The sequence below is a fragment of the Apium graveolens genome, chromosome 6 (assembly GCF_009905375.1).
Source record: "Apium graveolens cultivar Ventura chromosome 6, ASM990537v1, whole genome shotgun sequence".
NCBI classification, from domain to species: domain Eukaryota; kingdom Viridiplantae; phylum Streptophyta; class Magnoliopsida; order Apiales; family Apiaceae; genus Apium; species Apium graveolens.
In genome coordinates, this window is record NC_133652.1 from 8,767,624 (window position 1) to 8,792,792 (window position 25,169).

General features: G+C 35.6%; 2 protein-coding genes across 2 annotated transcripts; both read right to left on the reverse strand.

Moving 5' to 3' along the window:
- Positions 1-8,460: 8,460 nt before the first annotated feature.
- On the reverse strand, positions 8,461-14,069 carry LOC141667167 (actin-related protein 3). The gene is made up of 9 exons (XM_074473556.1): positions 13,708-14,069; positions 13,145-13,607; positions 12,175-12,321; positions 11,880-11,972; positions 11,374-11,493; positions 10,674-10,784; positions 10,061-10,186; positions 9,874-9,972; positions 8,461-9,007 (listed from the first exon to the last, which is right to left on the reverse strand). Exons 1-9 carry the CDS (start codon positions 13,755-13,757, stop codon positions 8,927-8,929), a joined length of 1,290 nt encoding a protein of 429 aa, XP_074329657.1. The 5' UTR covers positions 13,758-14,069; the 3' UTR covers positions 8,461-8,926.
- Positions 14,070-15,443: 1,374 nt separating this feature from the next.
- On the reverse strand, positions 15,444-21,316 carry LOC141666675 (uncharacterized). Its single transcript, XM_074472815.1, has 15 exons — positions 20,819-21,316; positions 20,016-20,192; positions 19,817-19,941; positions 19,592-19,724; positions 19,204-19,356; positions 19,059-19,109; positions 18,334-18,429; positions 18,184-18,243; positions 18,029-18,103; positions 17,902-17,955; positions 17,674-17,775; positions 16,848-17,516; positions 16,524-16,658; positions 16,286-16,393; positions 15,444-15,910 (listed from the first exon to the last, which is right to left on the reverse strand). Exons 1-15 carry the CDS (start codon positions 21,239-21,241, stop codon positions 15,761-15,763), a joined length of 2,511 nt encoding a protein of 836 aa, XP_074328916.1. The 5' UTR covers positions 21,242-21,316; the 3' UTR covers positions 15,444-15,760.
- Between the last annotated feature and the right edge of the window lie 3,853 nt (positions 21,317-25,169).

Genomic DNA, 25,169 nt, shown 5'->3' on the forward strand with positions numbered 1-25,169 from the left:
GCACAACAAAATATTAAAATAACTTGTGATTGTGTGTAATAGTAAGTGTGGGGTCGTAAATGCGTGAGTTAATTATATTTTGGTACAAGATAAGTGTTAAAACATGATTCAAGACAGTGTTGCCTTTTAAATCCCTGACCCCGGATTTGGGGGCGTCACAAGACGTGAAGGGATGAATTCCCAAACCATAGAGGAGAGGATTTGTTCTCGTAAAACGCACATCCGGAACTCCAAAAAGATTTGGGATCGCGCAGTGATCATGATTCATGACTGAAGTTGTCAGTTTCAATGAAGAACTGAATCTCTTAACTACCATTATTGGAAAGTAGACCATGCATACTTCTGTTCAAGGGTCGAGCCCTCCAGGAACAAGAATTTGAAGGACGGGATCCCGGAAGTGGAATGTGAGTTCTCCCCTATAAAGATGTGAATATATCTATATATGAGACTTGGAGCCTCCGCATATAAAAAGAGAGAAGTCCAGACTATACGTAAATAGAAGGAACGAACAACTGATGAAGACATCACTCTAAGGAGGAGGATGTCCTAAGCCTCGAGAGACCACAAAGACTGAAATCTTTGAATGATGACAAACGGATATTAGTTCACGAAGATCGTGTTTAAAAAATAATAAAAAAGAGCAATTGAATCAACAGCTTTTAAGGATTTATAGGCATGAAGCCCCAAGGGTCGATTACTTAATAGTTAATTTAAGCGACATTTTATGAAGGAGGAAAATAGAACCTCCCAGGGATGATCCCAATTATTTGATGCCAATGAGTGCTCATATCTCAAAGAAGTTTGAGATGCGTATTATCAAGGCGTATAATGAAACAGGTGATCCGACCAACCATGTTAGGACGTTCTTACATACACGGTTGTTTAATGGTGTACGATGTTCTCAAGTGCATGGAGTTTGCCCAATCTTTAGGGGGCATGGCACAAAGGTTGTAAAGCCGTCTACTTCCAAGCTCGATTGGATCCTTCAAAGATCTCAGTCAAGATTTCCTCAAGCAATACATCAGAGGGAGAGTGCACGAGAAAAGCTCGACGTCTCTCATGAATCTCGATAAAGGGGCGAAGTAATCCTTAGGGAAATATCTAAGCCGTAACACGAAGAAGGCTTGAAGCTCCCATATCTAGGTGATACAGTAGCTATGATAGCCCAGTAACAAGCAACTAATAATGAGCTCTTCAAGATGTCCTTGGACAAGCATGCACTTAAAAGGAAGCTACAACTCCAAGAGAGAGCCTGAAGGGATATCAAGGCTAGGGAAAGCATGAAAATGATTGTGATGACTAACGAGAACTCGGGCAACAAGAAGTAAAAAATGGAGCAAGAGTATAATGACAAGGACAAATATCCTTGAACTGGCAAGAACTCCGACTCTACTTCCAAGATTAATCAAGGACTAAGGTACATAAATTATGCAAGATTAAATGCTCGAAGGATACAAATTTTGATAGAGATAGATAAGGATAAGGACTTCAGATGGCCAAAGCCACTAAGGGGAGACCCCGAAAGGAAAGATAAGAGCCAATAATATAGGTTCCACAAAGATGTCAATCATGACACCCGCGACTACATACAACTCAAGGACGAAATCAAGTATCTAATCTGAGGAGGAAAATATGGCAGATTCACCAAGGGTGAAAATGGCGGAGGTCAAAGAAAAGATAATGATCGTGGGGAAAATGATCCGACACGAGTCCTAGTCATTGCGTTGCGGTCTGTTTGATATGATGGGCCAATCATTTGCTTCAATGGTACCAAAGGTGCAACGCGGAATCTGCTATAGGAGAATAATCAAAAAAAATCAAAAATCCCCAAGCTACAAAAAAGTCGGGACTACCACCCCGAGGGCTAGTGACTGACATAATCATCGGAGGGCCAACAGCTGCTGGGACAACAAAAAACTCTCTAAAGGACTATGTCAGGGAGGTGATGATCATAGATGGAGACGCACCTAAGCGTTCCAAGACTGAAATGTCGCTTGAGTTCGGTGATCCCGACCTTGATGATCTGAAGTTTCCCCAGGATGATCCTCTAGTTATCACCCCGATAATTAAAAAATTTCCTGTCAAGCGAGTCCTTCCAGATAATAGAGCTTCCGTAGACATTTTGTTTCATGACACATTTCTAAGAATGGGGTAAAATGACTCCCAACAGACCCTTTCGGACTCACCCATCTACGAATTCAACCGGGTGGAGTGCAAGGTCGAAGGAATAATACAACTTCCCATGACAATTAGAGAAGAGGTAAGAAAGGATGTTGAACTTTCCGGTTGTCAAGGCATCCTCTACCTATAACACAATCCTTGGAAGGACATAAATTCATGTGTTTAAGGTGGTGCCTTTAACCTATCACATGGTACTCAAGTTTTCCACCAGAAATAGGTAATTCCTAAGAAAGAGAATATCAGGAAATGGCCCGAAGTTGCTATATTGCAGCACTTAGGCCCGATGGAACCGGGGGGCATGTCCTTCCCATTGAAGACATGGATGTCCGCGAGAATGAAGATGGTCGAGGGAAGCCAACTGAGGACTTGGTCCCAATTTCTCCAGACCCGTTAGACCCGGATAAGGTCACATACATCGGAGCACCTTTGGAAAAGCCCCTGAAAGGCCGACTGACCAAGGTTTGAAAAGAAAACGGTGATGTGTTTTCTTGGACAACAGCTATTGACCCCAATCTTATAACTCATAAGTTGAATGTCGATCCAACTCGTGAGGATATCAAGCAGAAGAAGAGAACCTATGACCCTCATAGAATGGAAGCCATAAATCAAGAAGTGGAATAGCTCGTAGAAGCTGGATTTATTAAGGAATTACAATTCCCTGAATGGTTGGTGAACCCTTTGATGGTCAATAAAGCCAATGGAAAGTGGAGGATGTGCATTGACTTCACCGATCTAAATGATGCATGTCCGAAGGACTGCTACCCCTGCCAAGGATTTAAACCCTGATCGAAGCACATGTTGGGAATGAGATGCCCCTCATAGAATGGAAGCCATAAATCAAGAAGTAGAATAGCTCGTAGAAGCTGGATTTGTTAAGGAATTATAATTCCCTGAATGGTTGGAGAACCCTTTAATGGTCAATAAAGCCAATGGAAAGTGGAGGATGTACATTGACTTCACTGATCTAAACGATGCATGTCTGAAGGACCGCTACCCCTGCCAAGGATTTATACCCTGATCGAAGCCACATCTAGGAACGAGATGCTAAGTTTCATGGATGGCTTCAATGGCTATAGTCGGATTAAAATGCACAAGGAAGACACCCACAAGGTATTTTTCGTAACTAACTTTGGTGTCTTTTGCTATCTTGTTATGATTTTTGGACTAAAGAATGCAAGAGCCACGAATCAAAGACAGGTGAATAAGATACTCACCCATCTAATTGAAAAAACAATGGAGGTCTATGTGAATGACATGTAGTCAAAAGCTTATTAACCAAGGTTGGCTATATTTTATCATCTCGGAGAGGCATTTGAAGTGCTGAGGCAGCACAAAATGAGGCTAAACCCCGCCAAATGCATTTTTGGCGTGGGGTATGGAAATTTTTTAGGTCACATGGTCTCAAAGAGAGGAATAAAGGCAAACCCAAGACAAGAGAAAGGGCATTCTAGATATGATCCCACCATACTCAATAAGGGACGTTCAAAATTGACGACGAAAATTGCTGCTTTGGGAAGATTTATCTCCAAGTCAGGAGAAAAATGCCTTCCCTTTTTCAAAACCCTGAAGAAGGTAACGAATTTTGAGTGGACCCCTGAAAGATAAGAGGCCTTTGAACAGCTGAAGAAATGCATGACTCAAGCCCCGTCATCAGTTAAACCAAGTCATGGGGATATTCTGTACATATACCTTACAGTTTCTGAGCAAGCAATGAGTGTCGTCTTAGTGAAGGAAGAATAGAAGGTTCAAAAATCTATCTACTGTGTGAGCAAGGTTCTCCACAGAGCGGAGTTGAATTACTCGACTACTGAGAAGTTTGCACTTGCCCTAATAACAACCTTGAGTAAGTTGCAACCCTACTTCCAGGCATATAAAATCAAAGTTCTAACAGACCAACCTTTGGTGAATATCCTTCACAGATCATAAGCCAGTGGAAGGCTCGTCAAGTGGACAATTGAGTTGGGAGAATTTGATAACAAGTACAAGCCTCGAACAACTATTAAGGTTAAGGCATTAACAAACTTCGTGGTTGAATACACCATTAACGACTAAGAAGTCGAGGGGTAAGACATAGTCACCCCGGAAGAAAAGAAAGAGAATGAAGGCAAGGACTTGACTCTGAAAGAGTACTGCAAGATGTAGTAACCCCAGAAGAAAAGAAAGAGAATGAAGGAAAGGACTTGACTTTTAAAGAGTGTTGGGTTCCCTTTTTTGACGGAGCGTCTAAAAAAGAGTCAAGTGGTACAGGCTTATTCTTGCAAAGCCCCAAAGGGTTCATCATCGAGTACGCTTTGAAGCTGGAATTCCCGACAACAAACAACGAAGTGAAACATGAAGTTTTAATAGCCGGCTTAGGCTAAGCTAGAACCATGAGGGCCAAGAATCTTAAAGTCTGTGGAGACTTGAGACTTGTGATTGCTCAAATCAATGGGGAGTTTGAGGCCAAAGAATACAATGACCAAGTGCCTGAGAGTCGTGAAGGGAATACTGACTTAATTTGATGAATGATACACAGAACATATTTCCAGAGAGTAGAACACTACGGAGATGCCCTATCTAAGTTTGCCTCATCTGAGATTGGGAACTATCTGAAAAGTATCTACTTCTAAGTCCCGAGGACCCCTACCATATACGTCATAAAATTGATAGCACCAGTTGGAATAGAAAGTTGTTGAATCGATCCTATCAAAGCTCAACTTGAAACCGGATGGATCCCCGATGATGCCCAGAAGGCACGCAAGTTGTCGGTGAGAGCGCTAAGATACTCTTTGATCGAAGGCCTTCTGTATTAAAGGTAGTTAGTCATTCTCTGCATGAAGTGTTTGAAACCTCTTGAGTCATAGGAGGCACTTAAGAAAGCCTATAGAGAGATTTATGGAGAGCACTTAGGGGCAAGGCCCTCGCTCACAAGATAATCCTAATGGGATTCTAGTAGCCAAAAATTTTTGCTGATGCAAAAGCTTATGTGAAGAAGTGTGACAGATTCCAGGTGCACGCTCCTATAGTTCAACAGCCCTTAGAGAGGCTTGCGTCTATTAGCTCACTTATCCCCTTTGCAATGTGGGGAATGGATATACTTGGTCCTTTCCCTATCGCATCAGTACAAAGGAAGTTCATTGTGATAGTCATAAATTACTTCAATAAGTGGATTGGGGATAAGGCACTAGACAAGATAACCACCAAAAAAATCTCTCAATTCTTCTGGGAAAACATGATATGCCGATTTAGAATCCCACGCATTCTTATCTTGGATATGCCGATCAAATATTGTTTAGAGGGTCAAAAGGGTATATACAGATCTGATCAAGTTCTGAGGTAAGTTTTTGATCGATCTTACTAGTATTTTTAAAATTGTGTGTTACGTGTGTATATTTGATTATGAAAATATGGGTTAAGTGATTATATATTTGAAAGTATTATGTGTTATAGTATACGTATTGGTGTATCTGTGTGGTGTCTAGACGATAATATTTGATTTGTGATTTGTGCCATGGTTTGTGAAAAAATCGAATAAGAACTTGAGACCGTAGTCACCGGATTTTAGTGACAGTTTTCTGAAAATTTAGGACCCTTATCACCGGTTTGTAGTGGTCTTGGCATGGATTATGGGTTTTGAATTATTGTTGCTTATTTATTATGTGTATATTATGCATCGAATAAGAATGAGAATATGTATCGAAAGCGTTTATTTCGTATATCATATTGTATAGATTATCGTATTTTATTATATGTGTATATGTTGTTTGGCCCTGCTAGTTGGATCGATTATTTTTTTTGATGGGTTGTATAGCTCATTACTTACCATTTTAGGTTTCGTCTAAGATTTGAGTTGGATAGCATTGGTGTTCGAGGATCTTAGGATTGGAGTAGACTTACTTTTGGACTTCCGCTTTTAGCTGCGCTTTTGTAATAGTCACCTTGGTAATAGATTTTGGATTAGTAAATTGTATTTTATACTATTTTTTATTTAGAGTTAATAGTCCGGAAGAGCGGGCTGTGACACCCACGCCTAAGATTTATAACCGAATGAAGGAACCCTTTTCTTATTAAAAGATAAAAGGGAAAATAAAATAAAGCTCAACCAATGTCCAAGAGGCGGAATTTCTCCACTCGTTCAACAATATGCCTCCTAGGCGGGGGTAATCCATGCCTAGGAAGGCTTTAGCTATGAATGCCTTCCACTAACGCTCGGGAAGAGAGGTTCTTAGGCGTGTTTGTCTATAAAACTCATAGGCGGGGGTAAACCATGCCTAGGAAGGCTTCAGTCACGATGACCTTCTATCAACACCCAGAAGACAAAGTTTTTAGGCTTGTTTGCTACCTCCTTACGCGGGAAATCCATGTCTAGGATACATGGAGGGGTCCAACCACGCTATGGTGGTATGAAAAATCCTAAAAATACTAGGAAAAATACATGTTGATATGAAAAAATTCCTAAAATGTTAAAACAAAATACATGTTGGTACGAAAAAATCCTAAATATTAGGAAAAATACTTGTTGGTGTGAAAAAATTTCCTAAATTTTAGGAAAAAAATACATTTTGCTATGAAAAAATTCCTAAAATGTTAGAAAAAATTGTCGTTGGTACAAAGAATTTCCTAATATATTAGGAAAAATTATGAAAGATGCCCGTTGGCACAAGGAAATTCCTAAAGTATTAGGAAATTTTCAAAATATACTTGGAGGCACAAAAAAAGTCCCCGAAAATTAAGAAAAAATACCTGAAAATTCCTAAATTTAGGAATAGGTACAAAAGTATATATGGAAATTGTAAAAAAAATCTAGAAAGATATATTGAAGCATCGAATAAGGAAAATCGTTGTAACTGTGTAGGTCACTCCACACTTTGCGCTAAAAAAGATACCCACGAATGGCCAAAAATACCTTGAGTCGCGAATAGACCATTAGTAACTTCCACGAAATCTCAAGTAGCTTTCCCGAAAGTTGGGGGAAATGATTTGGGCCAAAAATGAGCCTATAAACATAATCAGTGTTACATTAGTTAGACATAATATGGTCCAATGACTAAACCCAATTAATGAGGCTCAAAATCCTGATTATTTATTAATTACAAAATTAATTAGGGTAAATTAACATCTCATTAAGGATACAACTCTATGAAAAGTAGCCTATAAGTCATTTGAACCAATAAGAAATATGTTTCCTATGCTTTAGGAATTCAATGTCCAATCAAAGATGAAGACTTGATCACCAAGTTTCCTAACCCTAGTCCAACACATGGACATCCAACATCTATATAAAGAGTCTCACCCCTCTATTCAGAACTACGTTTCGTGTCGTGTTTCGTGTAATTTAAAATTAATAATAAAAATAAATAAATTATATATTTAAATATTAAGTTTTTACTAGTCGAGTCTTAAGTCAATAAGTCACTAAGACTCAAGTCTTATAAAATTTAAATTTGAATCTATTTTGTATCTAATTTCTGTAATATTATATGTAAAATATTATTATAAGATATAAGTATTCATATAATTTTGATATATTTATTTAAATATTTATTTATTTCGTGTACTTTCGTTTCGTGTCGTGTACCAAAGTGTAAACCCAAAACCGACACTAACTTCATCCGTGTACTTTCGTGTGCGTGTACTTTCGTGTACCAAACATGTCAAACCAAACCCGTTATTATCCGTTCGTTTTCGTGTCGTATACGAAATTGTCGGCTCTACTAGTGCATCCCACCAGTGCAAGCTCCGTAAAATGCTACTCCCTGTGTTTTATTTTAACATTCGTTTAACTTTTATGCACTCATTTTTAAGTACTTTTCCCGCACTGTTAAAATAACAATTTTCAAAAAAAATCTGAATAAAATATATAACTTAGATTTTTGTTTATAAAAAGAAAATTTAAAAAATAATAATTTTCACTATGCAATCAATGCGATCTTAAAATTTGTGCTGAAAAATCAAGAGATATTTAAAATGAACCACTGGTATCAATTACATATACAAAAATAAAACAAATGCAAGTTGTAATGCCCAGAGACCAAAAAACAACCTAAGAGGTACAGATTAGGTTCAAAAATGAAACGTTTCAGTCTAAAGTATAGTGGAGTAGAAAGATTAAGCTTACGTCGCGAAAGCTATTGGAGTAGCTTCTCCTTTTGGAATATTGGTCTCAGGAAAATCATTGCAAGTCTAAAAAATGTTTCTTAAATTCATACAAAATGTTTCTTCAATTTTTCGTGCTGATGTAATAGTTTAACTGGAAAAAAGCTCTTATTGTTTAGGATATGAATGAGCCCCTTTGATGCATGCTAGAAAAAGAGAAATTACTAGGAGATCAGACACATCTAACTAGATACAGAAAATTAAACACAATACACAGCGGCAGTTGAATCCAATGGAGTATAAATTTGCCACCCTACACTATGATGGAATAATCACAATGGCAAATAATGACTAAACTGTGCTGAAATCTAAAATCGCCAGTCCTTTAACATATCCCAAATCAATCCTCAACTAGGTTTCGTCCACAGCCAAGGCATTGTATATCACGGCTCCAAAGACACTTGCTATGTACCTAAAGAATATAAGAGAATAACACGAGTTGGAACAAAAATTGCACGATACCTCCTGAAGGCAATCCTGTATATATATACACGAAAGCCAAGCGGAGCTACGCTTCCTTTTAGTGGCACAAGGAGCCACAAGCAACTTAATCTGTAACAATACAATTGATAAATGCCCACAGAACTATCAGCTCAAATGGGTCTCTCTATCAATACATTCCCTTGAAAACAGGATTAGTTCGACATATGCTTGCCCCATATTCCTCGTATTCTGCTTTTGTATGACAAGCCTGTTAAGAGACGTAATGTTGCAAATCAACAGTGAGTGGTAACACAATATAAAAAAGCCTTATTAATAACCTACTACCAAAACTCTGGCTTTCAGTTTTTGCTCATATGGAACAATTACGTATTTTCTAGCCTAATATAATTTTAAAAGACTACTAATCCTTGTGACAAATGTCCTTGCTTATCACACCAAATTTATTATTAATGAAAATCGTTTACCATGTTACCATTTAAAGATTCCAAGCAAGATCCATATTAATGCTATCACATTTGATTTAAGGGTGATTAATGCATCGGAAATCATATATAATATCAATGACAATAGAGTAAAGAAATTATGAAATCATGATAATCTCTAAATCATTTGTAAATTTGCATAATTATTTGTTTTTACTAGATATTTACATCCGTACAGATAGATTTTTAATCAAACATCTGAAATTGTGATCCATATAATAACAGAAAACTATTATATATATCCATCATGATGATCCATCTTTTTTTGGGTGAAGTTCAGTGACAAAAATTAAAATACACAGACACCCTGCCCTCATCAACGTATAGACATGGGAAGATTAGATAACTCCAAATGTTATATAATGACAAATGCACTATTAAAGCTCAGTGAGGGTGGTAAACCTCAATAAAGGTAAAGATGCATTACAGTATGTAGAATAAAGCTTTCAGCTTTGAATAGGATAGAAGACATAGTTTTTCTTGAATAAGAAATTTTCTCTGAAGTGGCAAACCTAGTCATGAGTATAATTCAAGTGGAGCGCAAGAGGTAGACAGTGACAAACTGATGAAATAAAGAGGCTTTGATGTGATTGTCATGATCACAATTGAAAGTAGAGTTTAGAGAACATACCGGAAAGAATTCAGGTGTTGACGCAAGTACTGAGCCTCCAAACCAAACTGCATACCTTTGAATAGGATGACTAACTACATTGACTTCCACTGGTTTTGTCTGGTTCCAAAATTATTAATCATCCCCGTCAATAGTGATTTCTTTCATTACCAAATAAACTAGTAACAAGACATAAGAAACAACTTACTTTAATTTCATCACCGCCTCGACCAGCTGATGTAAGAACCCGAGCATCGACAATCTTTTTTATGTCCCTCTGTAATCTTCTGTGGAAATCTTTAAACATGGTTGATCCTCCAGACAACACTATATTCTGACACAAAAATCAAGCATCATGATTTAACAACTTAGTAACAACATATATAACAATAATAGTAGACCTTCAAAGCAATATTGCAGTAACAGGAAAACCAGTTTAACTACAGCACATAGATTCCTGACGAATATGTTTAATCAACATTTTATAATTTATTGCATAGAGATGCAAGCATCCTGCTTTCTGAAATATTCCAATATTTGCGATCTTTAGCTATTTTGCAATATAGATTATGTTACCCCGACTCTTCAATTTTCCCCAAGTACCCGTGTCGGACACTCGACACTCGGACATGGGTATGGACACTCAGACACCTATTTAGGCCAAAAATATGTAAATTTTCAAAATATTGCATAGCCCGATGCTTGGACACGTATCCATGTTGGACACATTTAGCCGAGTCCGGGTAACATCCATCATTCACCAATCTTTAACAATATGCAGCATGTAGATTCAATTTCTTGTCGATCCATTTTAAATTTACCTTATACAATGCCCTTCGTGTATCAATTGGTGCAGATTGAATACACTTATCAATTACTTCAGGTAGAGAGCTTGTGAGCTCGCTGCTGTATATCTCTGGGCTGAAGAAAACCTGCACAAACAGGCCAAATCAGCAAAAGGGCATATGTAGCATTACTGCATTAAACAGCCTATGCCATAGCATAGCATGCTTCTATACAAATGTTTACTCAATAGCTCTCATGCATAGTGTTCGATTGGTCTGTTGACTGGCACATAATTTTAAAGGAACATAATAGAATCTAATAACAGATCATCGCAATTTGGTCAAACTCGTCGTCTGTATGCCTTAATCAAGACTCTCTTTCCACGGTGTTCGGAATTTATTTTAATTAGCTTATTGTAACCGAATATGTATTTGATTTTCAAGCTTGATATGCAAATATAATGTCATGCACTTCTGCAAGTAGCTGAACAGTTACAGCCACCATACAATAAACAAGAATTACACTGCCCATTACGAATCCTGGAAACTTGACTCAAAATTTGGTGTGAACAAAAATGAAAGAGTTATTTTAATGAATAATAGGGTAGTCATTATAGACATGATTCAGACATTTTAAAATTCAAATAAAGTAATGAAAAGCAGGTATATAGAACAGCAAACTGATGGTTAACAACGAATTCAAAGTTTCTTAAATAGGGAAGTAATATTCACACACCTCAGGACCAAGAAATCGTTCATATCCAACGTCACAAGTATAAGTTGCTCCAGTCTTAGGTTTGATGCCTTTCCATTGCTTAATGTACTTCGCTGGTTCCCTGTCATGCTTATTGTATTCCTGAATGATAAAGTATAGAGTAATTAGCTAGAGTAGATGTGTAATTCAAGCTTACACTAATGGAAGAACACATTTGCAATATGCACAAGTGATAAGTCACTTCAATACCAAGAATGACAACACGGGGGCAAATTATTAATGCCCACCTACTAGAGTACTAAAATTACACAACAAGAAAAAAATGGTATAATTTACATTTATCTTTAAAATTTGTGAGAAAACTATTTAAAATATTAAAACCTATATAGTATCTACTTAAGATTTAACTTGTCTGGGAAGAGCGTGCTACATATACGCATGCATGAAGCCCCCTAAAAATAGAAGGAAGATATATGATTTCAATTTATGGACCTTTGTTTACTGCAGCTAGAGTTAGAAAAGGCCACCTTGACAATATCAGAACAAGTGTAGCAATAAGATTCCTTGACTTTTCGAGCAACTTCAAGAGAATCTTCCGGAGGAATGTGCTCTCCTCTTTCCTACAGTAGAGAATGTCAAATTGGATACGCAGTGAAAACTATCTTTGAGAACAATTTATTTTACTTTCCGATGTCAGAGTATACAAAAGGGGATTCAGGTGAAACAGCGTTTTTCTTCTCTGTGTTAGGTCACTCACCTTTCTGCATACTCTACTAAGGGTTGTTAAATACATCAAAAGTAATAAAGTCAAAGACTAATTACCCTCATCAGTTGCTGGATGAATAGAGTCACATCTTTCCCAGCAAGAGGAATTGACCTAATGCTACTGCCAATAACATAACCATCTGCAACGGGTACAACATGGGTAGCCCCATCACCTACATCTACTACAACTCCTGTCATCTCACACTGAAAAACATAGGTTCATATTAATATGCTGATATGTACAGATGGACACGTATATATATATATATGTGTGTGTGTGTGTGTGTGTGTGTGTGTGAATGTACTACTTGTGGTCAAGTTTATCTACCTACTGATTCCTTAACAAATACTCCCTCTATCACATGAGTTTACGTTTACTTTTAAGAATTTTTAAGAAAACATATAAATGATATTACATTGCATTTGAAATTATGGTTGCCTTCCCACTCAACTTGGATGGGGGGAGTACTAACCTATCAATTATATTTGTAAACGCCTTTTTCCTAGACTCGTTTCACTTTTGACAGAAGCTTGCCTCTTTCTATGGAATACATGAAATCTCCATGTTCTAAGATCCAGAAAATACAAATTGTATCTTTGTGAGACCCATAAGGAAAGAAAGGCGGAATAAAAGGATGTAATGTGCAAATTGGAAAATTTAATGTGACTTAATTAGTTACACAGACACACAGAACACCATAACTACAAAAGCTATTCTTCATTATCAAAACATTTTCTATTACACACCCTATTACAATGATGCTCATAAAATTAGCTTTCTATACCCACTTGTTATCTTCGGTTCTTTCTTTATATACCTAGGCATATTTCACATTCCATAAAATACACCACTTGTTGTTAGACCTCTACACAAAATTAGTATCCGAAAGACATAATACTTTAATCATGTTGTAATGACAACTATTATGAGGTAAAACACACCCAAATTACTAAACAATTTTGGTAATTTCCAGCAAACTAAACAATCAGGATGTTGTTAAAAAATGATAAACAAACGAACACTAACCTTAGAGGTAGTATATCCTGCTGCTAGAGCAAGCACCGGCTGAACTGCAATATAAAGCCCCGGAACATTAAACGTCTCAAACATAATTTCGCCAGTGTACTCCCGACTCTCTGGCGCAGTAAGCGGGCTCTCGGTCAAAAGAAAATAGTGATCCTCGGGATCACACCGCAAATAATTAAAAACACACTGCTGCCAAAACCTCTCCATTGCATCCCAATTATCAACCTGACCATACTTAATAGGATAACTAAGGTTATAAGTATTACTAGATCTCGACTTCGCAACCGCTTCATCACCGATAAAGAAATCAAGATCAGCCATCACTCCCGCACTATGCTGCGCTAACCAATTACTATTCTTAACCGAACTTCTCGGCTGGTTGATAAAAGATTCATTTACCGCTACAACAGTAGGTTGAATAAAACACGGCTCAACATTCCCCGCAAACCCCATTTTAGTATACCTAAAATTTTCACACAAACATTTCATCAAACAGTTGGTGTGCACAGCTAAAAACAGCAAAATTACACAAAATCAAGGTTAAAACACAAAAGGGTACTTACCCGGTGCCATTATCAATGACAATAGCGGGTCGGGAGATAGCAGGGTCCATTATAAAACGGATCTATAAATGAGATCCGATGAAAATGGGTTAAAGGTGGTGACTTTTACTCCATTCATCTCACTCATCTCAATGATAAAGAAACAGTGAATTGTTATTAATATTGCAGCAGTGTGAATAAAGATTAATTATTTACTTTACCCACTTGTGTTTCAGCTTGTGTTTGTGTTTGATTGTTTCTTTACTTCGCAATCAAACAACTCAACAACTCTGTGTGTGTGTGTGTTTGTCTCGACTGCTTGGAGTCGGCTCTGTGCGGTGATAACAATGGGCAGACTTCGATAGAAAATGTTTTTAGAAGTACTTGGCGTGAAGTAAATGATAAATAGTAAATACAATGGTTTTTATTTTATTTTAACTGGCCATATCAATCTCGAAGATTAAAAAAAACACTGCTGGAGTAATACTACTAATCTATTGAAATTGGTAAAGTTAATTTAGACAGAAATCTAATTTAAACAAATTAATTAAATGATGAAAGAAATATCAAAGAATGCAGTGGTGAATAGGGCCCCATTTTCTTAAGATACCGTATATTTAAGTGACTATATTATGCTTTGTCATTTTTACTAGATTTTTTAATTTTTTTGATATTACGTGTAACACTCCAGTTCAAAATCGAGAAGATTCGGGACTTCTGTTTAGTTTATAAGTTAAAGTACTACTATTATGTGCATCAATAAATCAAAGATCTTTTGGGGTCTGTGGTGATCTTATCGTAACCCCAAGTTGGTTACACTCAGAGCAGTATGTTTTGGCTTATTTCAGACATGTAATCGAGACTTGATCCGGTTTTCGAAAAAAACTAGGGATTTGACCCTGGGTGTCACATATGCTATTAAAGCTGACTCTCGAAAGCTTGATGCGTTAAGTTGCCGGAGTCCGGAGATGGAGACACGAAATCTGGTGGTATTATCCTATAATGGGAAGAGGCCCGGAGGTGGGGACACAAAATCAGCCGCTATCATCCCACAATGGCTAGAGAGGTATGATCTTAGTCCTATGGGTTGTTTGTTCGGGCCCGACAAGTACGTCAGGTGTTTAAGTGGGGGAGTTTGTAACACCACAATCACACTTCTGTAAATTGGGACTTCTGTACAACTTTCAAGGCACGGGACGGTATGTTTCGGCTTATTTCGGACTCGTAATTGGGACTGGTCCCGATTTTCGAAAAAAGTTTGGGATTTGACCCGAGTTGTCACGCTACATTCTGAAAATTAATATTTCAACCATTTAATCTCCAATTTATGATTATATAATTATAAATAAAACTAAATATTACTCCAATAATGAAAGATTTATTAATATTATAGGGTTACTTAAATTTTTTCTTTGGGACATTTTATAAATTATAAATATTTATGCATTAAAATTTTAATAAAAAATCGTTAAATTTTTTTTACGTGAGGGCACGTGTCCCAACTTACCCCTGCATGACTCCGACCAGAATGGATAACAGATTTATAAATTTTGTAATTTGGATTCTTTTTATGCAAGCATATAAGTTTAAAAATTATTATATGTTCTTGACAAATCTCTTATCTAGCTAGAATCGAACCCCGAACTTGGAAAAGATAACGAGCTCTTTCAATTTTTAATCACACGAGTTCGGTTTCCAAAAGATATAGTTGAAACTAAAGCAAAAGCATAAAAACAAGCTATCAGTACATGGGGAAATACAATGAAATTAATCAATATCACCATACGAGAAAATACAATGATTCGGACATAAATGAATACAATAATATGAATCATAAAATAAATCACAAAATTGGGGGTACCCTTTTAGAATTCAATACCTGCACATGTAGTTTTACAAAACTTTTCTTTCTGTATCATATGATGTTAGCTAGAGAAACTTGAATCATGATAGTTTAGACTTCAGCAGGCTATAAAAAATGAATAGTTATAAAAAGTTTGACCTAAGGAATCTGATTTCTTCGATAAAACATATGCCGGCTTGAACACCAGTTTCGGAGACAACATTCTCAGGATTACTTCCATGCTTTCCTCCCCCTAAATTGTTTGTCAGCATGCTTCAATTTTCTTTTCTTGTTTTGCCGAGATTTTGCTACCTTGGCTCTCTTTGCAGCAATGGGCATGGCCTTTTTGTGTTCCTTCTGCTTATTGCTTGTCCCACCAGTCTGCCCACCATAGATAGAAACATTAAACATGGACTTACCAAACAAATACTATTAAAGAAATTTATGCAGCAAGTTATGGTTTTATATTTTGATCCGGGTAGACAAGTGGAAATGTAGAATGGAAGTCATTGCCAGGTTAAGCATAATTTGTAACTGAAAGGCAGCTAAACTAGTTTATAATTTTAGGCATACTTTTTGAAGTGCATCCTAAACCTCGTACCTTTCTGAATGATGGCTTATGACTATTATTACTGTACTTAACATATCTAGAAGTAGAAAGTAGCTTTTATTCTCTGCTTTCAAATTACTCGTTTGTAAATAATCAACAAGCAAATTAACAACAGCAAGGATGCATCAATTTAAGCAGATGCATACCTTTTTCTGCTTGGTAGCAGCTCGAGACTGGTACTTCTCTCTATCTTCCCTCCCTGCTTTGACCATTGCCTTCCTTTCATCCTTGGTTAGCTTTTTCCGTATGTTAGCCTGAGAATTGCATAAATATGAACATCCTAATAGGTAATTTGGGGAAAATATAAAATACTAGGAACTTAAAGTGCGGGAGAATGGCTTTTAAAAAAACACTTTTTGAACACTAGAGAATAAGATAACTTACTTCAAGTTTTGCAGCATCCACTCGCTTGGAACTCAACTGATCTGAGGTTGGAATTTTAAAAGGCGCTGATTTTGCATCTGAGCCTTTCCGCAACATTCCATGCTGTGTCATAGCAATCTTTGCTTCCTTCATTGCCTAGCAGCCATAACAAGAGGATACTGGTAGGTTAAGATACATGGAGCAATTCATGTCCTTTATTAGTAAGCAGAGGAGCAAGAAAATTGTTTCTAGGCTCAACAATCATGAAATCCAAAGGTCAATATTACAAGCAAAGCAAATTATTGGAAGGAATCACAAAATTAGTCCAGTACAAATTAAGCATACCTTCAGCTCTCTAATTCGTTTAAAATCCTCATTTGACAAGATACAATCATCCAAATCCACAGATGCTGGCTCCTTGTCTCCGGCTAGTTTTTTAAGAGCACGAAGACTTTTACTGGCAGCATTTAGTTTTTCATCAAAATCAGAAAACTTTCTCTTCTTGGCTTTAGAACGTTTTACCCCGTCACTGTCTATGACACTTTTACCACTATCTTTCTGGGAATGATTGGAATCTTCAAGATTTCCTTCATAATCACTGTTTTCTTCACTACTAACATTAGTCTCGTCATCAGAGAAGTTAGTAGCATCTTCATCTTCAGATAATTCATTCTCCTCTTGCATATCATGCATACTTTCGTTATTTGAATCAAGGTCATCTTCGAATCCAGAAGAACTCCCAGATTCATTCTCTGAATCATCGCTGCCACTATAGGCATCCTTATCAATAGAACCAATCTCTGTACCATCTTGAGAATCATTATCAGAACTACCAAATTCAGTCTCTTCGGCATCATCACTTCCATTATCCTCCTCGTCTTCTTTATCGTCCTCTTGCAACAACTCAACTCCAGAGACATTGTTAGAAACATCCACCTCGCCAAATGCTTTTGGCCTTGCCTTTGGGTTTATAGGGCGGCCGCGATCCTTCTTGATCAGAAGCGAAGGGCAAACCTACACATTAAGATAATTTTCTAAAATCAGCTACTTCGTAAAAGAATACATCAATATGCACAAAGTATGGCCTACTGTGTGCACGATTGTGCGGAATGTGGAGAAATAAACAGTTACACACACACACACATAAGCGACAGTGAAGACTAAAGCATACCTGTCTAAATAAACTAATAAGCGAACGAGCAGCTGATGAAACTGACTTCTCATTTGATTTTTTGTATAATACAAGATCTTGCAGCAAATCTTCTGTCATCAACTAACCACAACCAGCAAACTAGTGTCAGAATAAGAAGTTTGAACATATTTACAAAGAGTCACCCTTATAAACCATTATCATAATATGTACTTTAGAGTTGACAAAGGTTCGTCAATTAAGTCATACCAGAGGAATACGCAAACAAATCTCCCGCACGACATTTAGTCCAACAGAAATCGCCTGAGGATCAACAATAATAAAATGAATAATGCCCTGGGACAGAAGCTAGAACAATGAAGAGATAAAGCAATACCTCTGTGCGTGAACGATCATGCACAAACTGATTGACAATTTGTCTGAAGAGTGGTTCCACTGCATCAGGTGGTACCTAGTCGAAACATTTAAATGTAAGAATTAAACTTATACAAGAACAAACTATCAATTACTTGTATTGGAGACATTATGTACCATATCATGGCAGGCCTGAACTGCTGCTGCGAGTAAGGTTGTAACATCTCGCTGATGAGGCTACAAGTCACAACAGAGACTTCAGATTTTGAGCATGTAATAGGAATATGCAATTTTTATTTTTGATGCAGTGAGATCATAATTGCATACCTGAACATATTTCTGAATATAAGGATAGAAGTTTAATAAAATTAGGCGGTGCAGGCCAATAGTTCGAGCAATAACTTTTACTATCATCATCCTAACCTGCAGTCAGATGGGAACAAAACATTGTACAACAGTAAAATTCTAAGATTGATACTGAAAATGTATTGCCTAGCAAGAACTGTAGGTGTGAAATAAATTAAGGTAAAGTAACTTTATTAATTTCCAGCATTGATTAAGTGTACCATATGATTAAAGAATTTCTTGAATGGGTCTTTATCATATATTATTTCGTTTCGGATAAAGCTTAACATCATTTGAATCTAATCTTGTCGGTAACTCATTCCTAACTGATTCCTATTGCAAATGAGTCATTATCATTTGAATCTAATCTTGTCGGTAACTGATTCCAAACTGATTCCTATTGCTCATGAGTCATTATCGTCTAAGGATAAGTATTATCGAATACAACACAAATACTAGAAGGTACAAACTTCGCTAATATATGCACTTGCCATAGGGGCCCAAATAAAATCCACTACATTCTATAGTACACCCTTATATACGCCCTTGTCTTAGGGCACATGTCAGTTAGAATATATATATATATACCTCTATCTGCACCCAAACAGACCAATAGTATATATTAATGAAGGTGGCACATATAATGATATGGAATGGGCAAATAAATTACAAAGAAAAAGATAAACATTACAAAACAGACTAAATACCTCAAATTTGTCGGCAGTTTGAAGGCGAGAGTACAGCTTTTCAGCAAATCCCTGTAGACAAAATATAAGTATGAACAGTTATATCACTCTTCTAAATCAGCATGACCATCAGTAATCTCCAAAACCTCAGGTTAATATTATTTACCTGAGCATCATTTAAATGGTTAAGAGGTGAATATGAACTCAAGCTAGTTGTCTTTTCCGAAGACTGGCGCTGTTGCTTTTTCATGCTACGAATGACACGCTGCAATTTAGCTTTCTTTTTCTTTTTGCTTGATGTTGTTCCCGTGTTATTTGCCTAAATCAGTCATCAAATTTAAAATCAGAAAACTAATTAAAATACTGATATAAGAAAGCAAAGTTGCTATATCCAACACCACTTCAAATACATTATGCTTAAAAAAATATTGGATTTGTAACCTAGTAAATAAATTTGAAGATAGCAATGCAAGAATCATTCAAATATAAGCCATTCAAAGGAATCATTAGGGTATAAGCCATAAAAATCTAACTATGAAGGATTAAAAGATCACCTTATACACAGCTTCTTTACTGAGGACAACTTGATGTTGCGGGGTAGATTCATCTTCACTGCTTGAATCATCACTATCATCATCCTCAATATTCTCGTAGTTAAGTAGAAATGACAAAGCAGCAATCATGATTCTGAAAAATAAAAAACGAAAGTTCAAAAATGTCTAAATACAATGCTTGAAATAAGATTTATATATATATAATCTTCAAAGACTGGTCCTCACTTTGGTGATGTATGAAAGCAGGCTGAGCATATAGCGTTAGCTGTTCTATCATCGAACCACACCTTCCGCCGGTGAAGATCACATAATGTCACAAGTGCTCTTTTTGCTTTTGCCTCATCCTCCCCCTAACAAATGATATCAATAAATTAACCACGGACACACCATAGACTCTTAGGATAAGAGCAACAAAACTACTTACCTGTAGCATAGGGAACAATATGTTTTGAAGTGAACGGTTTCTGGCCTCGTTTTTGTGCTTCTGATTCATACGCCTAATAGTATGAATAACATGCGAGAAAGCTAACTTCTGCAAATTCCTGTCACCCAGGGTCTGAAGTTCCATAAACAGCGCAAGAATCTCACCAATCTCAACTGTCTAATATACACACACTTGAGTCACAATTCATGTACAAACTAAAAAACCAAAAGATAAACCACAGTATAAGGTATACAAAGAAACTAAAAGAACATAAGCAGACAAAGTAATCTTGAATATTCAACTCTTACAAATCCAACATAATTCTATAGCACTGATTAACGCCTACCACAGAATATGCCAGAAACTATTATCCGCTATGTGCTTAACAACACAACTAACACAACTAGGACATTGTTTTTAAAAAAAAATAACAATGCAATTACCACATCACCAAGTTCAATTTCATCACCGATTAACAGCTAACAAACGCAAACGTACAATGCTTCCGATTACATTATTCCCCAAAATTCAAACAAATAACATAAACATCACAATTACCGCAAGCTAGACACCTTCCTAGTATATACTACATTCATCAAATTCCGTCATTCACAACCAAATTACCGCAGGCTAAATAGCTACACTCATCAAACTCCATCTTTTTGCAATCACAATTACCGCAAACTAAATATCTTCCTTCTACACACTACATTCATCAAATTTCATATTTCCGCAATCATTCAAGCTACCAAAACTTCAATTACAAATTACAAATTACAATAAACACAAAGCAAAATCACTACCTGTCGATTAATCAACAGAATCAACGCCTGCGTCATCTGACACCTAAGAAAACTCGGCAACGTCCTCGCAGCCGACCTCAAAAAATCCGCAAGCTCTTTCGGAAACTCGACAAGCTGCGTAGGATAAAAAGGCGTAACATGAGCCAAAAACATACCTCGATCGCCGAGGTCTTTAGCGACAGTTGTATCGCCACCACCAATACCACTAATTGAAGTGAAATTAAGCGCCGCTTGTTGCTTAAACAACTCGAGAGAGGATTTAAATTGACTGTATAATAATGATAGCTCTGTTTCGTAACCTTCGGGATCGCACTTCATTTTCGATTGGAGGACAGGAAGGCTCAGCTTTTCTGAGCTTCTGCCGGAGGCGGCGAGCGATTCCGGCGTGATTTCCGGCATGCTGTAGCGTTTTGACGCCGACATGGTTAGGTTTTGAGATAGAATTGAGAACCACAGTTTTGTAAAAGATATAGCTACAGGAGGGGACTAAAACCCTAGGCTCTGTTTGGCTGGGTTTTACGGTTTTATTAGTTTACTTTAAATGTTTAATTTATAAATAGTGGTTTAAATTTTTTATTTATTACATGATATTATAATTTTAAAATATTTATATAAATATATAAATAATTATAAATTTATAATACTTTTTTCATAAATAACCAAGTTTAAAAGAATTTTTACAAAAATAGTGTCACTCTTTAAAATAAATTGGAAAAATACTATTTTCCAAAAAATATTTGCAAAAATACGGTTGTTGCATATGCAACCATATCTGCAACTGCTAGCAACCATATATGCAACCAAAAATGCAACTTTTAAAAAATCTTTTGAAAATTATATTTATTTGCATAATAAGTTGCAACTGGTTGCAAGGCAGAAAGATAAATACCCATGCGGGGCCAAACATTGCAACCTAAAAAACAACTAAAACAACAAACTAGAAACCACCATATCCAAATATCCAAAGACTTGCCACCAGCCTTCTCCATTGCAGAGTGTACACTATCCACCATGGCATCGAACGCATCGGTATATCTAAGTTGTGCATCTTGAACCATGGCATCTCTGCAATTCCGGCGCCAACGTTGGGAGACTCACCGGAGAAATTACCTATTTGGACACAAAGAACAAAGATTGAACCGTAATTTAACTTGAAACAAAAATGAAAAGCAGATAAAAAAATAAGGGAAGAAATAGAGAGAAAGGGAAAGAGATGGAGCCAAGAGGAGTATAAGAAAAAGAGGGAGTGGAGAGCGGGAAGAGAGAGTATGAATCAGGTAGTTAAAACGTATATTTGCAAATTAGTTTTTTGTGTGTTTTAAAAATAGTAAATTTGCAAGAGTTTAGACAAGTTGGTATATTTCCAAATAGATATAAAAAATATGGTATATTTGCCAAATTTCCTAAAAATAATAGGATAACATGTGGTCGTAATTTAGTAGCATAAGTATGTCTAAAAGTTAGTTTAACAGGACTATTTATTATTTTTAATAATATAAGTTGTGGTTGTAGTTTAGTAAAATAAGTAACCTATATGTAGTAGTTTAATAATTTAGTAGTTTAATGGATATATGACACTATTTATTTAATTTTTTAAAAACTAAAATTAGGGGAAAACCGCTGGACCAAATTATACCACATTCTGGTTATTATATTACAGTAATAGTATAGATTTTTATAAATATTTACTTGTCTTACTTCTTTTTAAACAAATCAAGATATCTATTTATCTATGTATACTATACTATTATATTAAAGACGGAATAATGAAAGTTTGGTTGATAGTCGGTCTAGTCACAAATATTTAAAATAAAACACTCTCATAAATAGATAAATATTCATAACATAATTATAAAATGTCTAATGATTTTCGTTAAAACAAAATTATATATATAATTCATCCGGCTGGGATAAACAAAATTATAATATTGATCCAATTTTAAATAAAAAAAATTAAAAAAAAACAACATATAGTAGGTTGGATTTGAGGAATCGGGCTAAAATAAAATAATAAATATTATTGATCCCGCTAAAAATATTATATTTTCGGACCGGACTAAAATAAAATAAAATTTTGAAAGAAAATTCGTGGGGTCGATATAATTGAAGGGTTTCGAGCACATAAACGCAACGAAAACGATGTAAAATTAAATTAAAACCAGAATAAAATCAAAACCCTATGCAGGATATATGCGAAAATATATATTTAATTCGTAGTAAGAATTTTTACATTAAATAAGTTTTAAGAGTTCATTAATGGAGGATTAATGGAGTTCCAAACCTTGTTGAATTACCACGTATCCCGCTCTCGCGATCTACACTCTACGGTATCCACACAAACGCTTTTCTTGAATGATTGATATGTACTAGCACCCGAAAACTCCATCTCTACCTCTATTCCTCTTTCTCCTTGAACGGCTAGGGTTTTGTAAACCATGTATCTTTTTATATAAATCAGCCCTCAAAGAGTTTATATAGAGAGAAGAATGAGTTTTCTAATTATAATCTAATTATAATTAATATTAATATGAAATCCCAATTTATTATTTTAATTAAGTCACACTTAATTAATTAATAACTTATTTCAGAATTAGTTTAAGTAATTTCTCTATTTTATTTATTTAATTAATTAAGTCATACTTAATTAATATTAAAAAAACAAATTACTTATTTAATTTAAATTCATAATTTAAATTATTTCTCCTTCAAGCGTTCTTTGTGTGTAACCATGTAGGTTATGTTAGGTCACACACACTGTAGAAGGGGGTTGAAAACAGTGTATAGCACAATCAAATCGAATTCAAAGAACACAAGTAACAGAAAACAAACTTTATTAAACTCTGTTACAATGTAGAACTGTCATCTCTCAGTGATGAACAAATATCACGAGAGCTGTTAGGGTTACAATGAATAATATTCTCGATAATGATAACGCTTATAGTGTAAACCCTATGTCTGTGTTTATATATTACACAGTTACAAGATAATCGCTAATTGATATAGAATATAATTCTGCTTCCTAAAATATATCAATCATATATCTTTTCTTCCAAGTATTCCATTCTTCATAGATATCCTTCTTCATGCATATCTCTTCTTACGTTTGTCTTAATCTTCTTTCCTTTCAATCAGCCGCCTTCCTTATCTGAAAGTTTTCTTTAAGTCCTGATATTATCTCCTGATAAATATCTCCTGAACCTTAAGTACTGATAACTTAAATTCTGACTTCAGTATAAGTGCTGATTTCAGTTAAGTGCTGATTTCAGTTAAGTACTGATTTGTCCTGTTTAAGTAAGATCTGAAAACTAAACACAAATCATATTAGACATGACATTATCAAATATATCTAACAATCTCCCCTGTAACGACCGGGAAATTTACGTTGTATTATATCATATTTATAATAAAATATGTGTATTAATATGTCATTTATGTGTGATTATCTGTTAAACCCTGGTTGTTATGTGTTATGTGTATGTCGTGTCATTTCTGTATTTTAAGGTATTTTTCAGATATTTTATTTCACATTCATAGCTTTCGTTTCAAACGTTTTACGACCCAAACAATGATTTTAAAGCCAGTATTTCAAATAAAATAATGGGCCTTATTTTTCATCAAACGGCTTTTACAATCGCATTATTCTGAACATCTAGATATTTTGTAAATTTTCTCGTTTTACGAAAAATGACTTTTCCGGGCCCCATTGAGTGTTAAAACCCCCACAAAAATCACTTTTTTATTTTTATAAAATTATAGGACTTTTATTTATACCATTTCTTTGTATTTTTGCATTATTCACAATTTTTGGGAAATTTTGACATATATATTGTATATATAAAATATTTATAAATTAAATTTTAATACTCAAAAATTATAAAACTAGGGGCCTATTAATTTTAAAAAGTGTAGAATTAGGGCCTTAATTTTAATTAGGAGTATTATTTTTACTACTATAAATAGCCTAATTATTATTTAATTATAATTAATAAATCATTAAAATCTGCAAAAATACACAAAATTCTCTGAAATCAGGTCGGAAAGAACCGAGTCGGGTTGAAGAATCAAGCCGTGATTTCTCACTGATTACAGCATCAAATCGTGTGATTCAAGTACTCAAATCGAAGATTTTGATTCGTTCTTTCTGTTTCTTGCATCAATTTCATATTTTAATGCCTTAATCTTGATTTTCGATTTCTAGGGTTTATGTTCGAATTAGGGTTTTTTGATTCTAGGGTTATTATGATATTTTGATGATTGATATAGCTTTGTTAGATGATTTACAGTCAATTTATGGTGTTTAATTGTACAAACGATTCCTGGACAGTGATTCACGATTATTAGGGTTTATGCT